Consider the following 22,544-nt stretch of genomic DNA (forward strand, 5'->3'; position numbering starts at 1 on the left):
AATCTTGAACGTCACTAATGAAGTGAACAAACACTAATACAGTAGAGTAAAAGTGTGAATCCTGTCCGGTGTCTTACAATCAATAATAAATCAAATATACAATCAAATAAACACATTTGTGCTGCTGAAACTCAGAGATTTCAAACAGAAGAAATTCAGACCTTCTGCATTTTCAATCCAAACTGTAGTTTATATCAGGAAACTCTGAAACATTTTGAAGATCTTGTTTGTGAACAATGACATAAGGACGTGTTTTTCTGATGGGAATGAGATGTTCATTCACACAGAAACATAATTTAAAGAGATGAACTAAGGATTCTGAGAAAAGTACAGACAAATGTGCACAAATTGCTTTGAGAAATTCACTTACTGGTTACCAAATAGTAAGAATAACCTGAGAAATGCTATAAAGCAACTGAGAAAAACAGTAATTAAAATTCGTCTCTGGTTTTCAAAATGTGACTGAATAAAGGTATATGAGTGGAAAAAATGGGACACAGAACATCTCTTGGATCATCAGTCAGACCTGAAATAACAAGAGAATGTTCAGCTACAGGGGTATAAAGTGAGAGATGAGCACAAATCTCAGTCCTGACTGATGATTTTCAGTTTAATCTCACCAATTCAAAATGCAAGACAACAGATGAGTGGTGTAGATAAGAAAAGTCCAAGGAGGAGAAACGTACAGACGTGTAGCTGCCTGATGCCATTAAGGTACAAAAGAAGAAACAAAACATAAACATCATCAACCTTCCTGACAGAAGTGCAGGACTTCCAGCACTGTCTATGACACGGCTGTGTGTTTGTGGAGAAAGAGTGTAACGGAGTGACAGGACAAGGACAAGAGGAATGAAATACTGAAGCCAGACACCTGCTGTTGGAGAGGCAGATGGGCCTGTAGAGAGCTGCATTTCCTGAGCCACCTGCAGTTCAGCAAAATCCACAGAAGAACCACAGACTCTTAAAGCACCCAGATATTACTGTCATTCCTTTAAGGAAATCGCATTGCATAGTGATTATATCTGTATGTATACAATCAATTATGTATGGCGGGTAATGATGTCATCTTTTTTTCCCCCCAAATAAATCCGGAATGACAATTATTCCTCAATATAATGAAGAAAACTAGAGAAGTTCATCAAAACAAACACTGATTTTGGCTTGACAAAGAAAAGGAAAAAAAGATATAACTTATAAAAGAATAAACAGACAGACAGATAAAGAAAGAAGTTGTGACAGGGCAGACAGACAGACAGACAGACAGACAAACAGACAGACAGGTAGAAATAAAATGTAGAAAAAAAATAAACAAACCTGATTTGTAGATGATTCTGACTGTAAATCACAACCTGACCTGCTCTAGAAGATGAAATGAATTGATGGTTTGAAGTGAAAGTATAGTACAGGTACAGTATAGTGCAGGTACAACACACCTTCAGCACATTAGAATGGTAATTCCACTCTGTATCCAGTAGCGTTCAACTCCAGACTGCATCAAAGATCTCACACATTCTGCGGTCATTCAGCTAAAATGTAATTTCACTGTCATCCTGCAGGGGGAGCTGTTGAATTAGAAGTGTGATGAAGCCAGCCAGTGAAAGTTTCATTTGGTTTATTCCTCAAAAACAGTCGCTGATCATCCAGAAAACACCACACAGTATCACAATTTGCACAATTAGTCCAGAAAGTTCTGATCTAAAGCGGAGAACACTGAAATGCTGTGTGTTAGACACTATACAGACAAAACTATTAAGACACCCGACTTTTCCAGCCAGATGTGGTTCTTCCCCAGCCAGATGTGGTTCTTCCCTAAACTGTTAACAAAAATTTGTATAGGACTTTTTTGAATGCAGTAGGATGAAAAATCCCCTTTACCTGAACTAGAAGACCCAAACATGTTCCAGCATCACAATGTGCATGAAGATACGCTTTACATGGGTGGGAATGGAAGATCTCCTGCTACTAAACGCTGACCTCATCCATATTAAACACCTATGGGATGAATGCAAATGCTGACTGCACCCCAACATCTCATCATCTCACCTACATCAGTACCTGACGTTTCTAACACCCTGGCAACACGCAATGAGCACAAACCTCCACAAGAACTTTTTCTTACACCAGTAAATGGAGACTAACTGTGAAATGAGATGTTCAGAAGCACAATCTTATAGTCAGGTGGTCAAAAACCTTTGGTTATATAGTGTAGTTTATTCAGGGCAGCACAAAAAAATGGCATTAATATAAAAGTAGAATTGTAATGAAGATATCTGGAAGCTGAAACGGATTTTATTGCACTTCTACACACACACACACACACACACACACACACACACACACACACACACACACACTACAAATATATATAAAACAAATAGCATGCAGTTCCCATGTTGCACCAGACTGGATTAAAGAATCAGACTGATACAACAAAACCGGTTCACATTTTCAAAAGACAACAAAAAAAAAAACAAAAACAAAAAAAAGAAGAATCAAGGCAAAGATTTTGGGCCAAATGAAGATGAAGATCACTGTTATTGTAAGTGAATCTCAGCAGATGCTCAAAGTGCACTAATCCACGTGACCGTTATCTCATTATAGCACTTACCTTCTTCCTTCAGTGCACACTATGGCACAGCGAGAGCACAGAAGCACAGATACATGAACACAGAGTTGTTTGTATAAACAATGTGAGCACCTTTCAGTTCCATGTAATGAAGCCCCAGAACAACAAGGTGATAAGATGCATTCAATGAAAGCCATGAGACCAGCTAAGTAAACAAGGAGCAGCTCTCATGTGATCTTTGGCTTCATTGAAAACAAACAAGTTCAGACCGAGGCTTTTACGAAGAAACAGCGAAGTGTGACGGCTGGAGCCTGGAGAAGAATTTATCACAGCACACACTGAGTTTGGAGAAGAATATTTGCTCAGAGGTGGGAAAGAGCATGTCATGATTATAGATGGACTTCATTATATTAAAGACAGATCATACAATAATGGCCATGAGTAGCTCCACCTCCTGCAGTTGGAAAAAGCAAAACTCTACATTAATTTGTTGCACTTTAAAACCCAGTAGCCACCAGTGTGAAGACTTTATCCGTCTGCTATGAGGAGACATTGTGATCTTCCTGAGAAGTTCCGTTTCTCTGCAGCGCCGGCGGCTGAGACTCCACCGTGATCCTGTACGGCACGGTGTCCTGCGAGAGCATCTTCCTGGTGGTGCTGAGCAGGCGTGAGTAGTTCTCCGGGTTGTACTGAGAAGTTGGATGGTGGCAGCGGAGCAGTGGGAGATCATCCCTCTCTCTCCCGGAGAGGAAGAGAGGAGGTCGGCGCAGACTCTCTCCGTCTCTCAGGGAGTCGGCTAGGGCTTTGCGCTTGCTCTCAGGAAGGAGCATGATGCAGAGCACAGAGAGCACGGCGAACGAGGCGAACACCACGTGGTGCAGGAAGTAGCCCCCATTGTTCTGCAGCTCCATCAGGGATGAGGCGGCGGTGCCCACGCTGCCAGCAGCCAACACCAGACCCAGAGTGCCGCCCCTGAGACAGACGGAAAGGTCATGAGAGAGACAGACTGAAACTTTCGAATGTTTTCGTTTTATCTGCGCTTTCGCTTACCGCACAACAGTCGGCATGACTTCACTGGCGAAGAAAACACTAAGCATCGCCAGAGCCTGAGAGGACAGAAGTCCCACGAATGACAGCACCAGCACCAGTCCTCCATGCAGGACTGTAAGATCATTACGTGGATTTATGTATCAGTTATACACATAATTAGAACAGATACGAGGTGGTATCAAAACATTTTGGGACTAGTTTTGTAACACACCAACAGATGGCAGGACAAGGCTGAACACACAGTCACAGGGAGCACCAACAAAAGACATCGTTCTGTGTACATCGGGAGCTGTGCAACTGGTGCTATTCTGACCACGTACGTTACCACGTCTGCTATTCTGACCACGTGCACACTCCATCGGCCAGAAACAACATGATCTCACTTCCGCAACACCAGGTTTTTTTTTTTACATTTTTAAACAACCATGTTATTCTGACTGTGAGTGTGGTCTTGTGTGAAACGGTAATGACGATGATGATGATTATTATTATTACATTGCGTGAGGGCCAGCAGAAGCAGTGATGATAGGCCTGTGACGATTGCAGCTAGCAGCAAAATTCCTCTCCGGCCCAGCCGGTCAGCAGACACACACAGGAGACCGCAGGCCACGGCTCCCATCAGAGCTCGCAGGAAATAGACGAAGTAGAAGTGAGGAGAATAGCTGTGGAGGTTCCGGGTGAAACAGTACTGTATCCCTGTGCTTAGGAAACTGTGGAGTGGATAGAAAACATCACACTTCATTAGCAATGGCTTCATACTTATTTACTACTCATGCACACTAAATAAAAACAAATACTTTATGTAAAATAGTTCTTTATTACAAATAAAACAATTTAAGAATCATGAAAATATGCTAATTTAAATACTATATGACTATATTCATTATATTAATCAATATTGAGGAAAATAAAAAAACAAACTGAAACAAAATGTAACACTCCAAATAAAAAAAATAAAATAACAGTTACATCCAAAATGAATAAAAAAGTCACTAAACATTATAAACAGCATGTGGTGTCAGTAATTCGCCTCTAGAGGCCGCTCTCGTACTTTATAACGCAATCCGGAAAAACTATCTCTGTGTATATTTGCAGACATTCGACGGTTCCAGCAATGAACTATCGGTGAAAATTATTCAGCAAAACTGATGAATCGGTCGACCTCTAAATATCACACGTGTGAAGTTTGTCCTAATGGCTTTTTGTTATATGGCAGAACAACAATGTCCTATTTAAATATGGGCAGGCAATCACAAGAATGTTTAGGATGTAAGGTTATTAGTACTTGATTATACAGGGCTCGGTGTGAGAGATAAAGAAGGTCCTGAGGTGAAGCGGAGATCATTTTAAAAGGTCTCACACCTAGCTCTGATTATCACCTTGTACTATGCTCACTTCCCACAATGGTGGAGTTCAAGCTGTTATTGATGTTTGCAGAGCGAAACTGACTGAATGGATCAAAATAACACGTTTTCATTATGCATTTTATATCCGCCTCATTACATCTACAATTCTGCTGCTCCGAATCACAGAGAAAAAAGTAGAAAGAGGAGTGAGAGCGAGTGATTGAGGAAAGAATTGAGGGAGAGAGAACAATTTTATCATCAAATTAATTTCGTGTCTCAACCCGTTTATAAAAATCCTCATATTCTATAAGATCTGTTTCAACTTAGAAAGACACAAACTCCCGGTGTGTTCAATGCTCTCCACTCCTTCCAGCCAATCACAATTTACTTTTCACACTGACCAGGGGATTAAAGTCAATAAGAAATATTGAATATTGTTCCAGCTTTAGCGCAGATGAATGTGCTGCACCTGGCAACCAAATACACTGAAGGGAAGGTTATAATATAAAAAAACAAAAGCACACAGATTCAGAGGTGTTTACGTGTCACTTACAGGGTGAATGTCAGGATGAGACAGTTCCTCCAGATAACTCTGGTGTGCCAGAGTTCGAAGATGTGGTGGTACTTTGGTTGGGGGTCTTCTGGGAACGCCACGTCTATCTCTGAAAAAACAATAACAGAGAGAAGCACGATCACAGATTCAGCCAGACTTCACTGATATACTTAGACATATGCTGCTTTCCTGCCCACATTTGTTTAGAGTGACATGAGATCAGATTTTTTTTTCTGTGATCATCATCCTCATAGTGTCTTAAGAACATCTCTTCTCTGAATATCACGCACGTGTTACCATCGATATCCTTCAGCCTGCACAAAAGAGGCGATTTCCTCAATGTCTGTCTGATTTTTTTTCTGAATAAATGAAGTTTCCTACAAAACCGCTGAAGTGTGTGTTTACTGATTATAACTCTGTGCTGATGCCAAGTTAAAATAGGAGTTAAATCCTAAACGAAGCAGGATTTATCCAAACCCTCCACATCCATTTTATGCAAAACAGCGAAACGTTTCTACGTTTATTCTCGCGATCTGAAATTTTTACTTCTTTTTTAAGGTGGCGCTAAAACGGCGTCGTACTACTGACCTTGTTTGTTTCTATGCTGCAATTTCATATGGCATATTCTTACACATTCCTACAGGAAGTCTCTAAATAGAATTTGTCATCTGACTCTCTGCCTTTATTTTCAGTTCCTTGAATTCCTGCCTGAACTCATAAGAAATACGAGATAACGTGTGAAAACAGTAAAGATGTTTTGCGTCCAGGAGTGACGCAACTCCACGCGTACCCGTCAGAAGAGTCTCGGCTGGGTAGATCTCATCCCTCATACACACTCCGTTCCGGGTGGAGAACAGCTGTAGGCATCTCTTGGCCTGAGGAATCTGAGATGTGGCCAGAAGCCAGCGTGGAGATTCGGGAAACACAGAGGGCCAGCTGTTCAAACATACAAGCATGCTATTCATTTACTACGGCAAATGTCTTCGACAAGTCAGTGTACGGTAACACAAGACACACATTAGAACACATACCACACATACAAGTCTCCACACACACACACACACACACACACTCGAAAAGTGTGCAACGTTGTGTCGAGTAAAAAATACAGACATCTATGTAGCGAATAAAGACGAATGAAGTGACACAAACACTATAATGTACCGAAGCAGATATTAAACATCAGCAGGTCACTTGCTCAGAAAATGAAGGGGACTAAAATTACTATTTTATAATAAATTCTAGCACCTGATATTGTTCAGCAGACTATTGCCCCCACATTCAGAACGGACCTCTGAATAACCCCAAAGACATATTTTGAAAACGCAATTTTGATAATTTGATAATAAAGGTTGGCTTTCCCACTAAAATGTGCCTTAGTTATTAATGGAGGTCGAGGCACCGATAGTTGATCGCTGCAACTATCGTCTACCAACAAAGTCCATGCTGATAGTTTTTCCGGCTTGCAGTCCGCTGTCATTACGAGAGCGGCCTCTAGAGGCGAATCACTGACGCCACGTTCTGTATGTAAAACTGTGCACTGCAGGGAAAGTGCTAGATATTTATTATATATTATTATTATATTTATTCATAGATTTATTTATTTCCGGTGGCACATTTTTTATGATTCATTACTGTTTTTTTTATTTTGGTTATAAAGTTCACTATTATTTGACATACAGTGTTTGTTTTTTATCCAGTATCCATTTTATTTTATTCATTAATCAGTAGATTAACCAGTAGCTATTTGTTAGATTATTATAACTATTATTTTATTATACATTTTTAGGAGGTGGAGCTGGAGGTAGCAGAGCTGAAGATGCTGAGAAATGAGTTTATTAGAGGGACAGCACATGTAGGACGTTTTGGAGACAAGGTGAGGAGGGTGAGATTGAGATGGTTTGGACATGTGCAGAGAAGGGACATGGGGTATATCAGTAGGAGAATGCTGAGGATGGAGACACCAGGAAGGAGGAAAAGAGGAAGACCAAGGAGGAGGTTTATGGATGTGGTGAGGGAAGACATGCAGGTAGATGGTATGAAAGAGGCAGATGTAGAGGACAGGGGGGTGTGGAGACGGATGATCCGCTGTGGCGGATTAGTGTGTGTGTGTGTGTGTGTGTGTGTGAGTGTGTGTGTGTGTGTGTGTGATTCTCACCACCAGTAAGACAGCAGCAGCAGTAGAGGAACTGTAGCCACAGCCTGAAGCACAGACCACTCACTGCACAGCACAGCCAGGCCCGGGAGCATGAGCTCGGCAATCACAGAAAAGAAACCGCTCACCATGGACACCATGAGCCTGTGAGGAGGATCACACACCTCCAGACCTGCAGCATTCACACCAAGAGGAAAAAACTTATAAAAAAACAATTAAAGGGAACTCTTTTCATAGACAGAATTAATTTGGTCCTTGAGGTGTTTAAGAATAAATAAATCATTAACCAAAAAATCAAATCAACAATAAAATTCAGCTGGTGAACTGGGAACAATAGATCAATTTTACTGGTGTTCCACAACATGTGTATGAGAACTGACTGCAGCTGGAACGAACGTCACCATGATAATACATACACATACGAGGTTTCGTAACACGCTTTGCCAGCGGTGCACAAGAGACGACCGCCACCTGCATCCTGTACTGCGAGAAAACAGGCACGCCATCGACTGCCACGCCTCTCCAGGGAAACTCGGAGAGAACAGTCCAGACAATCCTCACGTGAGATTTGAACATGCGGCGTATTGCTGCCGTGTTCATCCCCAGGCTGTCCCAGGAGCAGAAGGAACACAGGGCCGAAGTCTGACAAGAACTCCGTGCCCGTCCTTCATGTCGAGGATCATTACGAGTGAAACTCAGGAGTTAGGGGACGACCCTAAAACTAAGCAACAGTCTTCACAGCTCATCATCTCCACAACCTAAAAAAGCTGAGGCAGGTCCACAGCTCGGAAAAGTGCATGATCATCGTTAAAATCTTTGCAATGTGTTTGTTACGTCACACTTAATTCATATAGAAAATATATGATATATTTAAAATATAGACTAAATTATAGAGGTTTATGGCAAACACAACCTCAAGCACATGCGCCACTTTATACACACAAGTACTGGAACATCTGGATATTTCAGCCATTTTTAGCCCTTCTCCAAACTGTATCCAGATATTTGGAGGCGCAATTGTATTGGACGCCTTCGGATGCAGGAGCAAGACATTTTCCCTTCATTCAAACTAGGAGACCCAAAACCTGTTCCAGGATGAAAATACTCCTGTGCACAAAGCCAGCTCCATGAAGATCTACTTTCCATGGGTTGGAGTGGAAGATCTCCTGCTATAGATCTTCAACCCTACTGAACAATGATTGTGAACGCTGAACGCACCCCAGGCCTCCTTACCTTCATCAGCACCTGACTTTACTAACACCGTTGTGGCACAAATCTCCAAAAACGCTAGTGGAGTATCTTCCCAGAAGAGTGGAGATTATTATAGCAGTAAATGGAGAGTAAATGTGGAAGTTTGGGCCCATATTTTTGAAGCTCTAATTCATCACATTATCCTTTAAACTTACATTTCAGTAAACATTTCAATGCACTGAAAGTTTTCTCAGATAAAAATCTCTCAGGCTGAAAGCCGTGCCCATTGTTTGCTTGCAGTGCTCCGTGAATGAGAGCAGAACTGTGTGAAATTCCTGAAGAGGAGTCTGGAAAGGAACTTCACTTTCTTCTCAGAATTTTAATCTGGACCGAATTCTTTTCTTATGACCTCGAAGGAATTTGGGCTTTAGGTGTGTATGTGCATGTTCATGATTCATGTTTCTAGTTCCACCCTGTACCTTCTTCTCCTACGCACTTTAAAGCTCCACGTCACACAACGCCAGAACGTGTGGACTGCATGTATGAAAGGGCATTACACAGAGTTTCCTTAAGCCTTTTCCTCGAATGCAACTTCTGCTGGATGGAACAATCACCGGAAGGCCAAATTAGGAAAAACATAGCTTTCCAGAGGAAGTTTAGGATTAGAGAAAGCCTTGGACTTGCATTCTTGTTTACTGCAAGCGCAGATGAAGATCAAGGTGGTTCGTGAGAACTTACAAGAGGATCATATAACAGCATGACAATCATGAAAACTAGTGGGAACAAATTATTTATATATATATAAAGTCTACATTTGCTCATTAAAACCCATAATAAGCTCCACTCTTCTGGGAAGATTTTTGCTCATTCAGCTATGAGTGTTAGTAAAGTCAGGTACTGATCTTGAGGTGCAGTCAGTGTTCACATTCATTATTCTATATCAGGAGATCTTCCACTCATACAACCCATGTGAAGCAGATCTTCATAGCCAATCACAATCCACTATTCACACCTGAACTCCTTCCAGCCAAACACAATCCACTATTCACACCTGAACTCCTTCCAGCCAATCACAATCCACTATTCACACCTGAACTCCTTCCAGCCAATCACAATCCACTATTCATACCTGAACTCCTTCCAGCCAATCACAATCCACTATTCACACCTGAACTCCTTCCAGCCAATCACAATCCACTATTCATACCTGAACTCCTTCCAGCCAATCACAATCCACTATTTACACCTGAACTCCTTCCAGCCAATCACAATCCACTATTCACACCTGAACTCCTTCCAACCAATCACAATCCACTATTCACACCGACCAGTGGGTAAAAGAAAGACCTGTATGATGTTTATTTTGAATTTCCTCCTGGTTGGTTTGGTGAAGCTTCATTAGTTTTGACCTCAGACTTCACCAATGTTCTGAAGATGTTGTTTATCATCATTTTGCTCCAAAACAAACAAAGAAAACGTAACTTCTGCTGGTGCACATTGTAATTTGCCATTAAAATGTACTTCCCAACATTCGTCTATCAAATGTGCAAATTACCTTCATACAGAAATCTAACACACAAAAGGCAAAAGTTACTGCTGCAGAGAAGAACCAGGGATTTGTAGTTCACAAGTGACTAGAACTCAGTGTTTACCCATAATGCAAGGCTGCCGTCTTTACATGTTCATGCTGAAACCAATTTCCTCCTTCGAAGCATAAACATTCAATCAGTAGAACATGAATTCAGACAGGATGTTGTGGATAAACAGGAGCTTCCTACTCCGCACCGACATCCTGCTCTCTGATTACACAAACCGACCTGCAGCCATCTTCTGATGTCCTTCAACAGATTTCACCACGAAGAAAAAACCTGTCAACATCTCTTTATTACGTGCAACGATGATCTAACTAAAGGTGTGATCTCCTTATGTACACTACTGTGTGTGTGTGTGTGTGTGTGTGTGTGTGTGTGTGTGTGTGTGTGTGTTGACACAAGAAGCACTCATGTGGAACTCACGGCTGATGTAGGAGGAAAGGAAGACACCAGCGAGTGCGGCGCCTTGGCCCAGGCGGAGAAGCTGGAACACCACGGAGCTGTTGGAGAAACACACAGAGACTCCAAACAGGCCTGAGAAGGACACAGAGATCAGAAGAGTCTGACGTCGTCCAAACCTACACACACACACACACACACACACACACACACACATAAATGAGTTATGCCAATCCAAATGTATCTACAAACAGCATGTAGAAAAATGATAATTTCCACTACATGCTCCGAATCGCTCACCAGTCACACAGAGTCCCGAGCAGGACGTATCCCAGGATCCAGCCGGTCATGAAGCAGACGTGCTGCAGTGGAATCCTCCAGTAGTCCTTGCAAACCAGGTTCCACTGTGGACACCAGCGAAGAGAAGCAACTCAGATTAGGTATCTTTAACGAGATACTCAGGGTTTGTTTACCTCCTAAAGTTCATGACGCACGTTTATTGGAAATATCGTCAACAAACAGGGTTATAGTGAGGTCATCTGACCTTCGACCTCACACAATGGTGCTGTTGGAAACAATCAAGGGTCTGTTTTGATGGTCCTTATTGACGTTTTAACGTGTCAAAATCCATTACACGTCTGTTAATGTTTTGAGGGTTGCCAAGTGCCCCTGAGCCATAAATCTACAATCGGACAAAAAATCGGACACGTTTTCCTGCCTCACGTTTGAAACAAAGAAAAAAAAAAAAACATCCAAATACTGCTTCTGCTCTCCTATTGGATGAGACGCCTGGTGAACCCGGTGAGTGAATTTTCCACCTTATGAAGAACCCCAGATCACAGCACAGCCCCCCAAACACCCCCCCCCCCCCAATGAGAAGCTGCTCACTGCATCAGTTACAGTTAAATAACTTGTTCATCAACATAATCGTCCATGCAGTAATGATCCCATAGGGGGCGCTGATCTGTTTTCTTAGTTGAATCCAATATTTACACACACACACAAACACTACATTGACAAAAGTATTGGGACACCTAACTTTTCCAGACATAGGTGGTATGGACCCAAACCTGTTCCCTTATGACGATGCTCCTGTGCACAAATCCAGATCCATTAAGATCTGCTTCACATGGGTTGGAGTGGAAGATCTCTGGCTATAGAGCTCCAACTCTATAGAAGAGCAATGGGATGAATGTGAACGCTGACTGCACCCCAGACCTCCTCATCAGCAACTGACTTGTGTATGAATGTGCACAAATCTCCACAAATTCTACATCTTCTCAGTTATTAAAACAGCAAATGGAGACGATGTGGAATGAGATTTTCATACCAATCTTATGCTAAAACCCCCACAAATGTTTGTTTTTCTTGTGCATTTGTAGTAAAGATGTTGGTCTCCTGATCAGAAGGTCGTAAAACCCAGCACCAGATACCATTGTTGGGGAAATGAGCTCTTTAAATTCCCTTTTGATTTAAGAAACAGCAGTTTGCTGTAATAATGTTACACTGTTGCTGCGCTCTACATTCCTCTTCTTCCTGTCCTGCACCACTCGCTGGCCTTTGGAAACCCTGATGAGTAAAGCATTCAGGAAGAAAAGCCCATCAAGCTTTCGAACTTCCTGTTGGTCTGAGCGAGAAATGTTCTCAGTGCTGCGTTCCTCAAAAACACAAAACATCAAACTATTGATCAAATCAGACTTTAGAATCCTGCAGCCACAAACAGACAACAATCTGAAATCAATCCACAATCTGTCCGAAAAATGTGTCACTTCACCCGACTGCACCTGTAACAGATCAGACTTCACCCGACTGCACCTGTAACAGATCAGACTTCACCCGACTGCACCTGTAACAGATCAGACTTCACCCGACTGCACCTGTAACAGATCAGACTTCACCCGACTGCACCTGTAACAGATCAGACTTCACCCGACTGCACCTTTAACAGATCAGACTTCACCCGACTGCACCTTTAACAGATCAGACTTCACCCGACTGCACCTTTAACAGATCAGACTTCACCCGACTGCACCTGTAACAGATCAGACTTCACCCGACTGCACCTGTAACAGATCAGACTTCACCCGACTGCACCTGTAACAGATCAGACTTCACCCGACTGCACCTGTAACAGATCAGACTTCACCCGACTGCACCTGTAACAGATCAGACTTCACCCGACTGCACCTGTAACAGATCAGACTTCACCCGACTGCACCTGTAACAGATCAGACTTCACCCGACTGCACCTGTAACAGATCAGACTTCACCCGACTGCACCTGTAACAGATCAGACTTCACCCGACTGCACCTGTAACAGATCAGACTTCACCCGACTGCACCTGTAACAGATCAGACTTCACCCGACTGCACCTGTAACAGATCAGACTTCACCCGACTGCACCTGTAACAGATCAGACTTCACCCGACTGCACCTTTAATAGATCAGACTTCACCCGACTGCACCTTTAATAGATCAGACTTCACCCGACTGCACCTTTAATAGATCAGACTTCACCCGACTGCACCTGTAACAGATCAGACTTCACCCGACTGCACCTGTAACAGATCAGACTTCACCCGACTGCACCTGTAACAGATCAGACTTCACCCGACTGCACCTGTAACAGATCAGACTTCACCCGACTGCACCTGTAACAGATCAGACTTCACCCGACTGCACCTGTAACAGATCAGACTTCACCCGACTGCACCTGTAACAGATCAGACTTCACCCGACTGCACCTGTAACAGATCAGACTTCACCCGACTGCACCTTTAACAGATCAGACTTCACCCGACTGCACCTTTAACAGATCAGACTGCACCTACTGCACCTTTAATAGATCAGACTGCAACTACTGCACCTTTAATAGATCAGACTGCAACTACTGCACCTTTAATAGATCAGACTGCACCTACTGCACCTTTAATAGATCAGACTGCACCTACTGCACCTTTAATAGATCAGACTGCACCTACTGCACCTTTAATAGATCAGACTGTACATACTGCACCTTTAATAGATCAGACTGTACATACTGCACCTTTAATGGATCAGACTGCACCTACTGCACCTTTAATAGATCAGACTGTACATACTGCACCTTTAATAGATCAGACTGCACCTACTGCACCTGTAATAGTTCAGACGGCACTTAATGCACCTTTAATAGATCAGAGACTGCACTTACTGCACCTTTAATAGATCAGACTGCACCTATTGCACCTTTAATATATCAGATAGCACACCTAGTGCACCAATAATTTATGATCACACTGAACCTGTAATGAACCGATGATTGGATTTTTATTAGAAACACGAACATCACTGACCTCAGTGACGAAGTTACTCTGAAGCCCTGCGGCGTTTCCGTACCACCAGCCCCTGGTACACGGCACCAGCTCCCTGGACTCCCTCACCGTGAAGTTGGTCCAGTTCCTCGGGTACTTGTAGTGATCACAGTGACTCGGTCCGGAGCCGTTAATCCACGGGACGGTGAAGTTGAGGTAAAGCTGTCTGGAGAAGTTTCTGAGGAGGAAGGCGGAGGGCAGAAGCTCCGGATCCGCTCGGCAGTGGTACGACTCCGGGACGAGCGTGAAGAAAACATCGGAGAAAAGACTCAGAGCCACGGCGAAGTGCGGAAACCAGCTGAAGAGCGCAACCAGTCGGTTATAGCGGCCGAATCCTCCAATCTGCGGCAAAACCTTCGCTTCAAACTCCATCGTTAAAATATAAGAAACCAGAGCGAGTGTCAGTGGGAAACGCCGCGTCCTACACACTCACTCCTCCAAACACTCCTCCACACACACTCCACCCAGTTTTTTTTGAGCGACTCATGTAGGGATCTCCTGAGGCTGGACATGAGAATACAAACTGATCACCACAAGTAGGAGCTTCATGGTTTAAGCTCTGGGCTACTCACTGGAAGGTCCCTTATCCCTCCATGCTCCAGGAGCGCTGTATCATGGCTGACCCTGTTCTCTGAACCCTGCTTTCTAACAAGCAAAGAAAGGAAGAACTTCACTGTGCCTCAAACATTAAACCCACATCGTGGAGGCGTCATAACAATGGCAAGTGTAAAATTGTGGGATTTGATGGTGATGGTGATGATGATGGTGATGTGTTGAGAGGAAGAGAAACCTGCGGCAGGGTCATGGATTATCAGGGCTCTCTGAGGTGTGAGGAGTGAAGGCCACCCCGTGTGGTGTGATCTAACAGAAGATTTTACTGTAGTACAAACTGCTGATGAAGTTCATGTTGGCTCTGATAGAAGGTGTCAGAACACACAGCTTGTTGCCTGTGTGATATTAAATCCTGGGCTTCAGTATAAATTTCCAAACCAGTGTTTTGGAAGACAATCTCATTCAGTATGTATTTTGGTTTAGTGGCGCCACCCACTGGTAACTTAAAAAACGTAAAAGTCAAAAGTTTGAGCTCCTGCCATCTTCATGTCCATCAAGCGTCTGGGATTCCGAAGGAGAAGAACAACAGCTTTCAGAGTGGTTTAAATAGAACCTGTGATGAAGCAGAGAGCATTAAAATGGAGTTCAAGCTGTTATTGATGTTTGGCTCATTAAATCCAGAATTCTGCTGCTCCGAATCACACACACTGTTAAAGTAGTGCATTAGTAATTGGATGCGTCCAATTATTTTATTTATTATATATATTATTTATAATAATAAATAAACTCCTGGTGCCGTCATTTCAATATTTTTTTTTTCAGTGTCGTTCATGTTGTGCCTCGTGCCGTTTATTAAAATAAATCACTATCATAATTATTTTCTTCACACGTAAAAATCGATTTAAAAAGTTGCCATTTGTATCATCGTTTTGAAAATATTTGCGTCGGTAAGAAACGATTTATTGAAATATTATTAGTAGATTATTATTGTATCTCGAGCGCGTTCTCTCAGCACGTGAATACGACGCATCACAACACTCTCAGGACACGCCTCCGTCTCTGTGGTCACATAGAATACAGATTAACATGGCAGAAGCAGAGCTGTAACTTCCTCCAGACACAACAGGAAAAGAACGTCTGGTTTTATTTCAGCTTTTTTGTTGCACTACAGAGGCGTGTGTGTGGAAGGACCATGAGTTAGAAGTCAAAAGGAATTTAAGTAAATTGATTTGTTGTCTGTCTGAACTGAAGAAATAAAAGTGAATTGTCTAACACGTGTCTTTAATGTATCGTTGTCTAAACAGCGAGATGCGAATCACATTGGCCTCAGTAATAGAGATGAACAGCACTAATATATTATATATATATATATATATAAAGTGGGACTTGGGGTAAGTAGAATTCTCTTCAGCTACAATAAAACATGTTAGATATTTTCTCACGGCTAAAAGGCGCCCAATGTTTCGGGACCCCCAACAAAAAATAAAAATAATAAAAAAATTAAAATAATAACAATATCGCCATCTGCTGGCCATTATAGAAACTGAAAAGAAATGACAGACAACCATCATATTTCAAAAATTTATTTACGAACATAATCTCTGAGGAACAACAGCAGTTCTCGCGCTCTCTGTACATGCAACTGTAGAAAATAACAATTTTGAAATTTTTTTTATTCTATTCATTTTTTGATTTTTTTTTTTTTTTCTTTTTCTAATTTTCTCGCGTTTGAATTGCAGGATATCGACACAGCTAGAGGTGAAAGTACTGGGTCTTTGACAGCACTGAAGACAGCATCAACAAACCCCTCCCTCCCCATAGCTGCTCCAACAATATGTACACAATTCAACTACATTGTACAAAAGGGAAAAATAAAAGGGAAAACAAAATAAAAATACAAATAAAAAAACAAAAACAAAACAAAAGAGACTTTTTTTTTTACATCACCTGCAGCGTCTCATTGCTGTTAGAACCCCACATTCTACGCAAGATCAGACTAGTACAAAGAGAAGGGTGCAAAAGGTCCTGGGAGATTATATACAGCTTTTTTTTTATGTACAACGGTTCGGTATATTTACTCATTACAAGAGGAAAATTTACACAGCAGAGACCTTCCAACTCAAACATACCACAGGTGTCAGGAAAAAATGATAAAACAAAAAACAAAACAAAAATAAATAGGTTATTTTCTCACCATTTAGCTCTACATGCTTTATGAATCATTTTCCAAGAAACATCTATGATCAGATTTCTGCAAAAAAAAAAAAAAAAAAAAAAAAAGGCTTGAAATTGTGACCCGATGGCACGTAAATGTGCAGGGTGAGGAAACGGGGTGAAATCAGATCACGGAGGTAATTCTGCATAATGGAGGTCAGTGGGAGGAAGTGCTTCACTCACAGACAGGAGTTTCTGAGAGAAGAAAACAGGAAAGGGGGCGGGGCTTGTTGAGACAAGTTTGATGACCACGATACAGAACTACGTAAAGCTCACAGTGACGCTACATAAAATTCACATCACAATTTCAAGCCTTCAAAGAACGGCAGGAATAAGATTAATAATTATAGTAATAAAAGCAGGGTTCGAACAAGAAGACACAACTGAGAAAACACACACAAACACACAATGCATCTGTAAACAATCGTGAGATTTGCAGGGACAGTAATGGGATACATTCTGCTTTTTAATAAACCATGATGAACATGTCAGTGTTGAGAGGGAAACACAAACACACACACACACACACACACACACACACACACACACACACACACACACACACACGCATTTTTGGTTTGGAATAATTTTTTTTTGCCAAATTAACCTCATATCACAAAAGGTACTTGAGAAGCAGTAAAAATTCAATAAAAGGAAATTTCACACACACCCTGTACGTCAAATCAACGAGCAACAACGCTCACACACACACGGAGAAATAAATGAACACAGAAACAGAAGTGTGGCTGATTGAGAAACACATCACACAACTTCACGCTGAAGCACAGGCAGGAAGGATAAAATATCAAAAACGTTTTAAAATCAGGATAAAAAACAAAAACAAACAAATGCCACCGAATAATTACGAGCGCTGTAATAAAATGCTGTGATTGTGCTTTAAAGGTGGGAAAAAAACAAAAATCTGCGACGTACGTGCGCCACGATGACGCGGGAGGGGCGGGGCCAAAACGTGAGGGGCTACGGTAACTATGGAAACAGTCCGAGGGGCTGGAAGAAAAAAAAAAAAAAGTGTAACCAATAATTTATTTATTTTTGTAAGTAGGGATGACCTTTATAGGTCTGAAGAACCTTTGGAAATGTATTTATTTTTTTTGGAGAAAAGCTTTTCCGATCACTAATGTGTGCATTCAGATTAGATTAAAGAACAAAAATAAAGGAAGAAAAGAATAAGTGTGACACTGAAACCCGATGATAAAAAGAAGGGAGGAGGTGAAGGGAGAAAACGCTACTCATTAGAGATATTCAGCGGTGTATTGGATTGTTACTTTTTTTTTAAGAATAAGGTTATATATCGAACCGGATGCTCAGATCGGATCGGATTAGACAGGATAAGATGGGATTAGATGGGAATGTCGCCGCTGCTGCTGCTGTTTGCTGATGTTTGGAGCTTTAAACGTGTGCAGCTTGAAATTAAATCAGAAAAAGGTAAAAAGGCATTTTCTCGGTTTATATAATTTTTTTCCCTTTTTTTTTTTGCTTTTTCTTTTTTTGTTTAAAGATACATACTTGTGTATTTAAAGCAATGAATAATATATACCTCTTATTATTCTTCTTAAATAATCCATAATGAATCACTCTGCTACATCTGAGAACTGTTTGTGGCCCTGACGCTTTCATTCTGAGGGGTCGTGTACGGTCTTGATTGATGGCAGACGCGCGTTTTGACAGACCTTAAGGACCTGTACACACACACACACACACACACACACACACACACACACACACACACACAAACGAACAAACTGTCCTTAAAATACTGATGTGTACACATTTTGGCCCGTGAGGGTAAGGGGTGGGGGGAAGTGCTGCCCGCAAGTGAACTGTACATACAAAGATAATTTTATTCATTTATTTTTTTTTTTGTTTGTTTTTACACTTAACTGTGTGATGTTACAGTACATAAGTTATTTACAACTGTGCAGTAATGGGTGGCAAAATAAATTATCTAGAAGGCAGCGAGAATACATTGGTTAACGAATATAAAAACTGTACATCATTTACGGAATACAATTTTATTTTTATTTTTTTCCTGTTTTTGTTTTTTGTGTGTTTATTCCATTAAACTAACATTGGCTCTGTAGTGTTTCAAGTCACGTCCTCAGAAAGGGAACAATGAAATGCCCGAGTAAAGAAAGATCCAAAAAAAAAAAAAAAAAAAAAAAAAAAAAAAGAAAAACCCACTAAAACATCATTTGTAAAAGGTTTTGCAACACTGCGGTTTCTCGAGTTGTCCTCCATCTCCTCGTTCTGCAGGTGTGTGTGTGTGTGTGTGTGTGTGTGTGTGTGTGTGTGTGTGCGCAGAGTGCTAGCACAATGGGGATTGGCTCCTGCAGTGGACCGTTGGAGGCTTTGTGAACTGAACCTACTCTGCTCTCCTTTTGTCCCTCCCCCATTTGTCTGAGGACACCACGATGGACTGAGGTGGGATGTCCTGGTGCTGAAGGAAATTGAACTCCCTTGCTCTGGCACAGAGCCTCAACCATGCTGCCCTTGCTCTTGGGGGCGCTGTGGGCATCAGGGAGCCATGCTCTCCTCTGTTGTGGTTACGAGAGATTATCCGAGTCCGGCAGCGTGCTGTCCCGCTGTAGCTGTGGATGTTCCAGCCTCCGCCTTGCACCTTGCGACCTTACATGTCTTTTGTTTTTTTTATTATTTTCTTTCTTTTCTATTTCTTTAACACGCGGATGCACCTCGAAGCGCCAGGCCGCGTTGTTTCTGTTTGGTGCGCTCGAGGACACCGTTTGTGCCTTCTGTCCCTGATCCTGAAGGACGTCGAAGGTGGAGGAGCCTCTCTCAGCCCTCCTCTTTTGCGATTTAGTTGAAAAGGGGATGAAAAATAAAGAAAAACTAAATCTTTCAACTGGCAGGTTGAGAGAGGGTGGGCTAGCTTTAAAGCAAAACAGTGTTGCTTCGTTAAATTCCAAACAAAAGCATTAAAACTTTTAAGGATGAAAGTGCAAGTTGTGTTTTATTTTTTTTCCCCTGGGGAAAAAAAAAACTATGCTCCTCTTTTCTGATGGGAAGGAGCATTTAGTTTTCTTTTTTTTGTAATTTCTTTTTAACCTTCTTCTATATAATATATACGTATATACTCTTCTCAAAGAAATCTTCGTTTTCAAACTGGCTAGCCCTTACCGAACTCGCTTGCTTGTTTGATGTCTCTTTGAAAAAAAAGTTGAGGGATTTTAGAACCGCGCTCTCAGCGTCTCCGTGTGTTCGTGTCACGCGGGCAACAGTACAAAGTCGTCGTTGACGTCCACCATTGGCACGTAGAAGGAGGGAACCTCGTTGACGCACAGAGATTTGTGTCCGGCAGGGTCCAGCTCCTGCACCTTGAGTTGCCACTCCATCCTCTGCACTGCGTTCAGAGCGGCGGCCTCGTGCTGCTGCCGCATCAGCAGGCACGTCTGAGAGATCAGGATCGGAACGTTAATAAAAGTAAATCAATAAATCATACGGTAATACACTATAATGGACAAAAGTGTGTGGACACCTGAGCATAAGATTGATATTGGCTCAACATTTAATTCCAGATTTAGTCCTCATTCACTGTTATAATGACCTCCACTCTTCTGAGATGATGTTCCATCAGATTTTATGGAGATTTGTGCTCGTTCAGACACAAAGGTGTTAGTGGCCACATTCATTGTTCAATATGGTTTATATCTCTATAGCTGGAGGTCTTCCACCCCAACCCATGGAAAGCAGGTCTTCATGGAGCTGGCTAGAACAGGTTTTAGTCTAGTTCAGGTGAAGAAAGAATTTCATGTTACCGCATCCAATGGCGTCCTGTGCAATTGTGTGCCTCTAAATTCGTGATAACGGTTTAAAGAAGGACCACATATGGCTGTAAATTTCAGGTGTCCCAATACTTTTGTCCATATAGCGCATCATCGACCTTTAAAAATCACATTCTATTATAATCATACAACTTTAGAATCATGCTGTGGTGCACTCAGAATGTTCTGGAGATCTTTACCTTCATGCGGTCATATTTATCGTCCACGTCTTGAATCCAAGAGATGAACTGCCGGGCGTTGAAGCGATCTCTCACAGATTTGTTTTCATCTCCCTGTTAAAACACACACATCGACACGAGGACATTCAGAGAATTATTCCAAATGATTTTGAAACACCTGCAGAAACGGTTAGAATGGACGTGACGAGAGTTAGAAGCTATTTCACCTGGCTCTCCGATGGCATGTTGTACACCTCTGAATCCAGAAGCATGGTGCAAGCACTAAACGGCACGGCCTGATTAGCGATGGTCCTGGCCGCTCTGCAGTGAACTCGCAGGACCTCTTGTTCACAGGAAACGATCAGCTTTTCCTGGAGAGAAAAAAAAAAAAAAAAAAGGAAAAATAACATTTTAGACAAAACGTCATTCTGGGCTCATTGACCCTCGAGGTGTTGTTTGTTTTTCACCAATGTCGCAGGATGAGTGTGAGATGAAACGTGGATTCCACATACAGGGGCTTTTACGAGTATACAGAAGCTTTAATTAAAAGGTTTAGTGATGAGCGCTGGAAAAAGGGATCCGATCCGGGAAGTGTGTGTGATGAGAGTCGCTCTTATTTACCCGCTCAATGCTGTGCTGCAGTCGCAGTTTCCCCCTTACTGCCTCTTGCTGTCTGAAGAGCTCCTTCAGGGGTTCAGACAACGATGGAGGTGGCGCGATCTGCAAGGGAGAAACAAAAATAGATTTTTTTAAACGCTGGTGTGTTACTGGTGATTTTGTGTAACAGTGCACGCATTCTTCCTGAACAGTTTCGGTGCACGTGTGAACGGAATGCGAGCCTTTTTACGTGCGGAACATAGTTAACCCCCCCACGTATAAGGTGGCAGACTGCAAGTTTGTTTAATCTTCTGAAATACGTTTTTTTTTTTTTTTTTGGCATGTGCCAAATCGCGGCCACTTCCGTTTTTACGAGAGTCTAGCGATATGGATTCTTTTGGCATTTAGAGTCCAGCTGTAAGAATTTCTCTTAAAAAAAGAAAATCCTGACGATTCTGCATATCGAGGGAGGGAATAAATAAACGCTGGAAGAAATGAAAACATTTGTTAAAGACGTATGCTGAAATAAGCAGAACAGTTAGTAAAACTTATTTGGTTTGAAAGAGGCAGATGTAGAGGGCAGAGTTGTGTGGAGACGGATGATCCGCTGTGGCGACCCCTACTGGGAGCAGCCGGAAGTAGAAGAAGAAGAAGGAGGAGAAAATGAAATATTAAATGTAACACACACACACACACACACACACACACACACACACACACACACACACACACTTATAGACACATCTATTACACAAATGGGGTCTAATAAATGTAAACTATTTACTTTAATTTTCCCATTTATTTAATTTGATTTAATTTGTGCCAATTTAATCAATAACTATTTAATCACTATAATAAAAAAAAGGTGTATTTGCATTAAATTTTTTATGTATTCTACTTTATTTGTATAAAATATTATATAATTGTATATATTATTTAACCAGGCATGTATTTGATTTAAAATTGTTTTTAAAATGTAAACTGTTCACAAATGCT

At 41.7% G+C, this 22,544-nt stretch overlaps 2 protein-coding genes across 2 annotated transcripts in view; both read right to left on the reverse strand.

Annotated features, from left to right (window-relative positions):
* Positions 1 to 1,597: 1,597 nt before the first annotated feature.
* slc22a31 (solute carrier family 22 member 31) lies at positions 1,598 to 15,388 on the reverse strand. Its single transcript, XM_083550116.1, has 9 exons — positions 14,189 to 15,388; positions 11,153 to 11,256; positions 10,877 to 11,031; positions 7,674 to 7,842; positions 6,306 to 6,451; positions 5,516 to 5,624; positions 4,112 to 4,326; positions 3,617 to 3,728; positions 1,598 to 3,538 (listed from the first exon to the last, which is right to left on the reverse strand). The coding sequence occupies exons 1-9, from the start codon at positions 14,576 to 14,578 to the stop codon at positions 3,106 to 3,108; spliced, it is 1,833 nt and encodes a 610-aa protein (XP_083406242.1). The 5' UTR covers positions 14,579 to 15,388; the 3' UTR covers positions 1,598 to 3,105.
* A 937-nt stretch (positions 15,389 to 16,325) lies between these two features.
* Positions 16,326 to 22,544, reverse strand: part of ankrd11 (ankyrin repeat domain 11) — a 102,707-nt gene continuing 96,488 nt past the window's right edge. The window contains exons 10-13 of the mRNA XM_083550092.1: positions 21,573 to 21,671; positions 21,179 to 21,322; positions 20,973 to 21,065; positions 16,326 to 20,400 (exon numbers count right to left, since the gene is read on the reverse strand). Coding sequence (XP_083406218.1) covers positions 20,215 to 20,400; positions 20,973 to 21,065; positions 21,179 to 21,322; positions 21,573 to 21,671 — 522 coding nt within the window. The 3' untranslated portion in view covers positions 16,326 to 20,214. The remainder of the gene's footprint in view (positions 20,401 to 20,972; positions 21,066 to 21,178; positions 21,323 to 21,572; positions 21,672 to 22,544) is intronic.

The sequence above is a fragment of the Silurus aristotelis genome, assembly GCF_946808225.1.
Source record: "Silurus aristotelis genome assembly, chromosome: 9".
Classification (NCBI taxonomy): Eukaryota; Metazoa; Chordata; class Actinopteri; order Siluriformes; family Siluridae; genus Silurus; species Silurus aristotelis.

Excerpts from the sequence above, each read along its gene's own strand:
- slc22a31 (XM_083550116.1), bottom strand. The coding sequence starts at position 14,578 with ATGGAGTTTGAAGCGAAGGTTTTGCCGCAGATTGGAGGATTCGGCCGC. Across the intron at positions 3,729-4,111 it reads TCTGCTGGCCCTCACGCAAT|TCCTGCATGGAGGACTGGTG; the intron begins GTAATAATAATA and ends ATGATCTTACAG. Across the intron at positions 3,539-3,616 it reads GTCATGCCGACTGTTGTGCG|GGGCGGCACTCTGGGTCTGG; the intron begins GTAAGCGAAAGC and ends CGTCTGTCTCAG.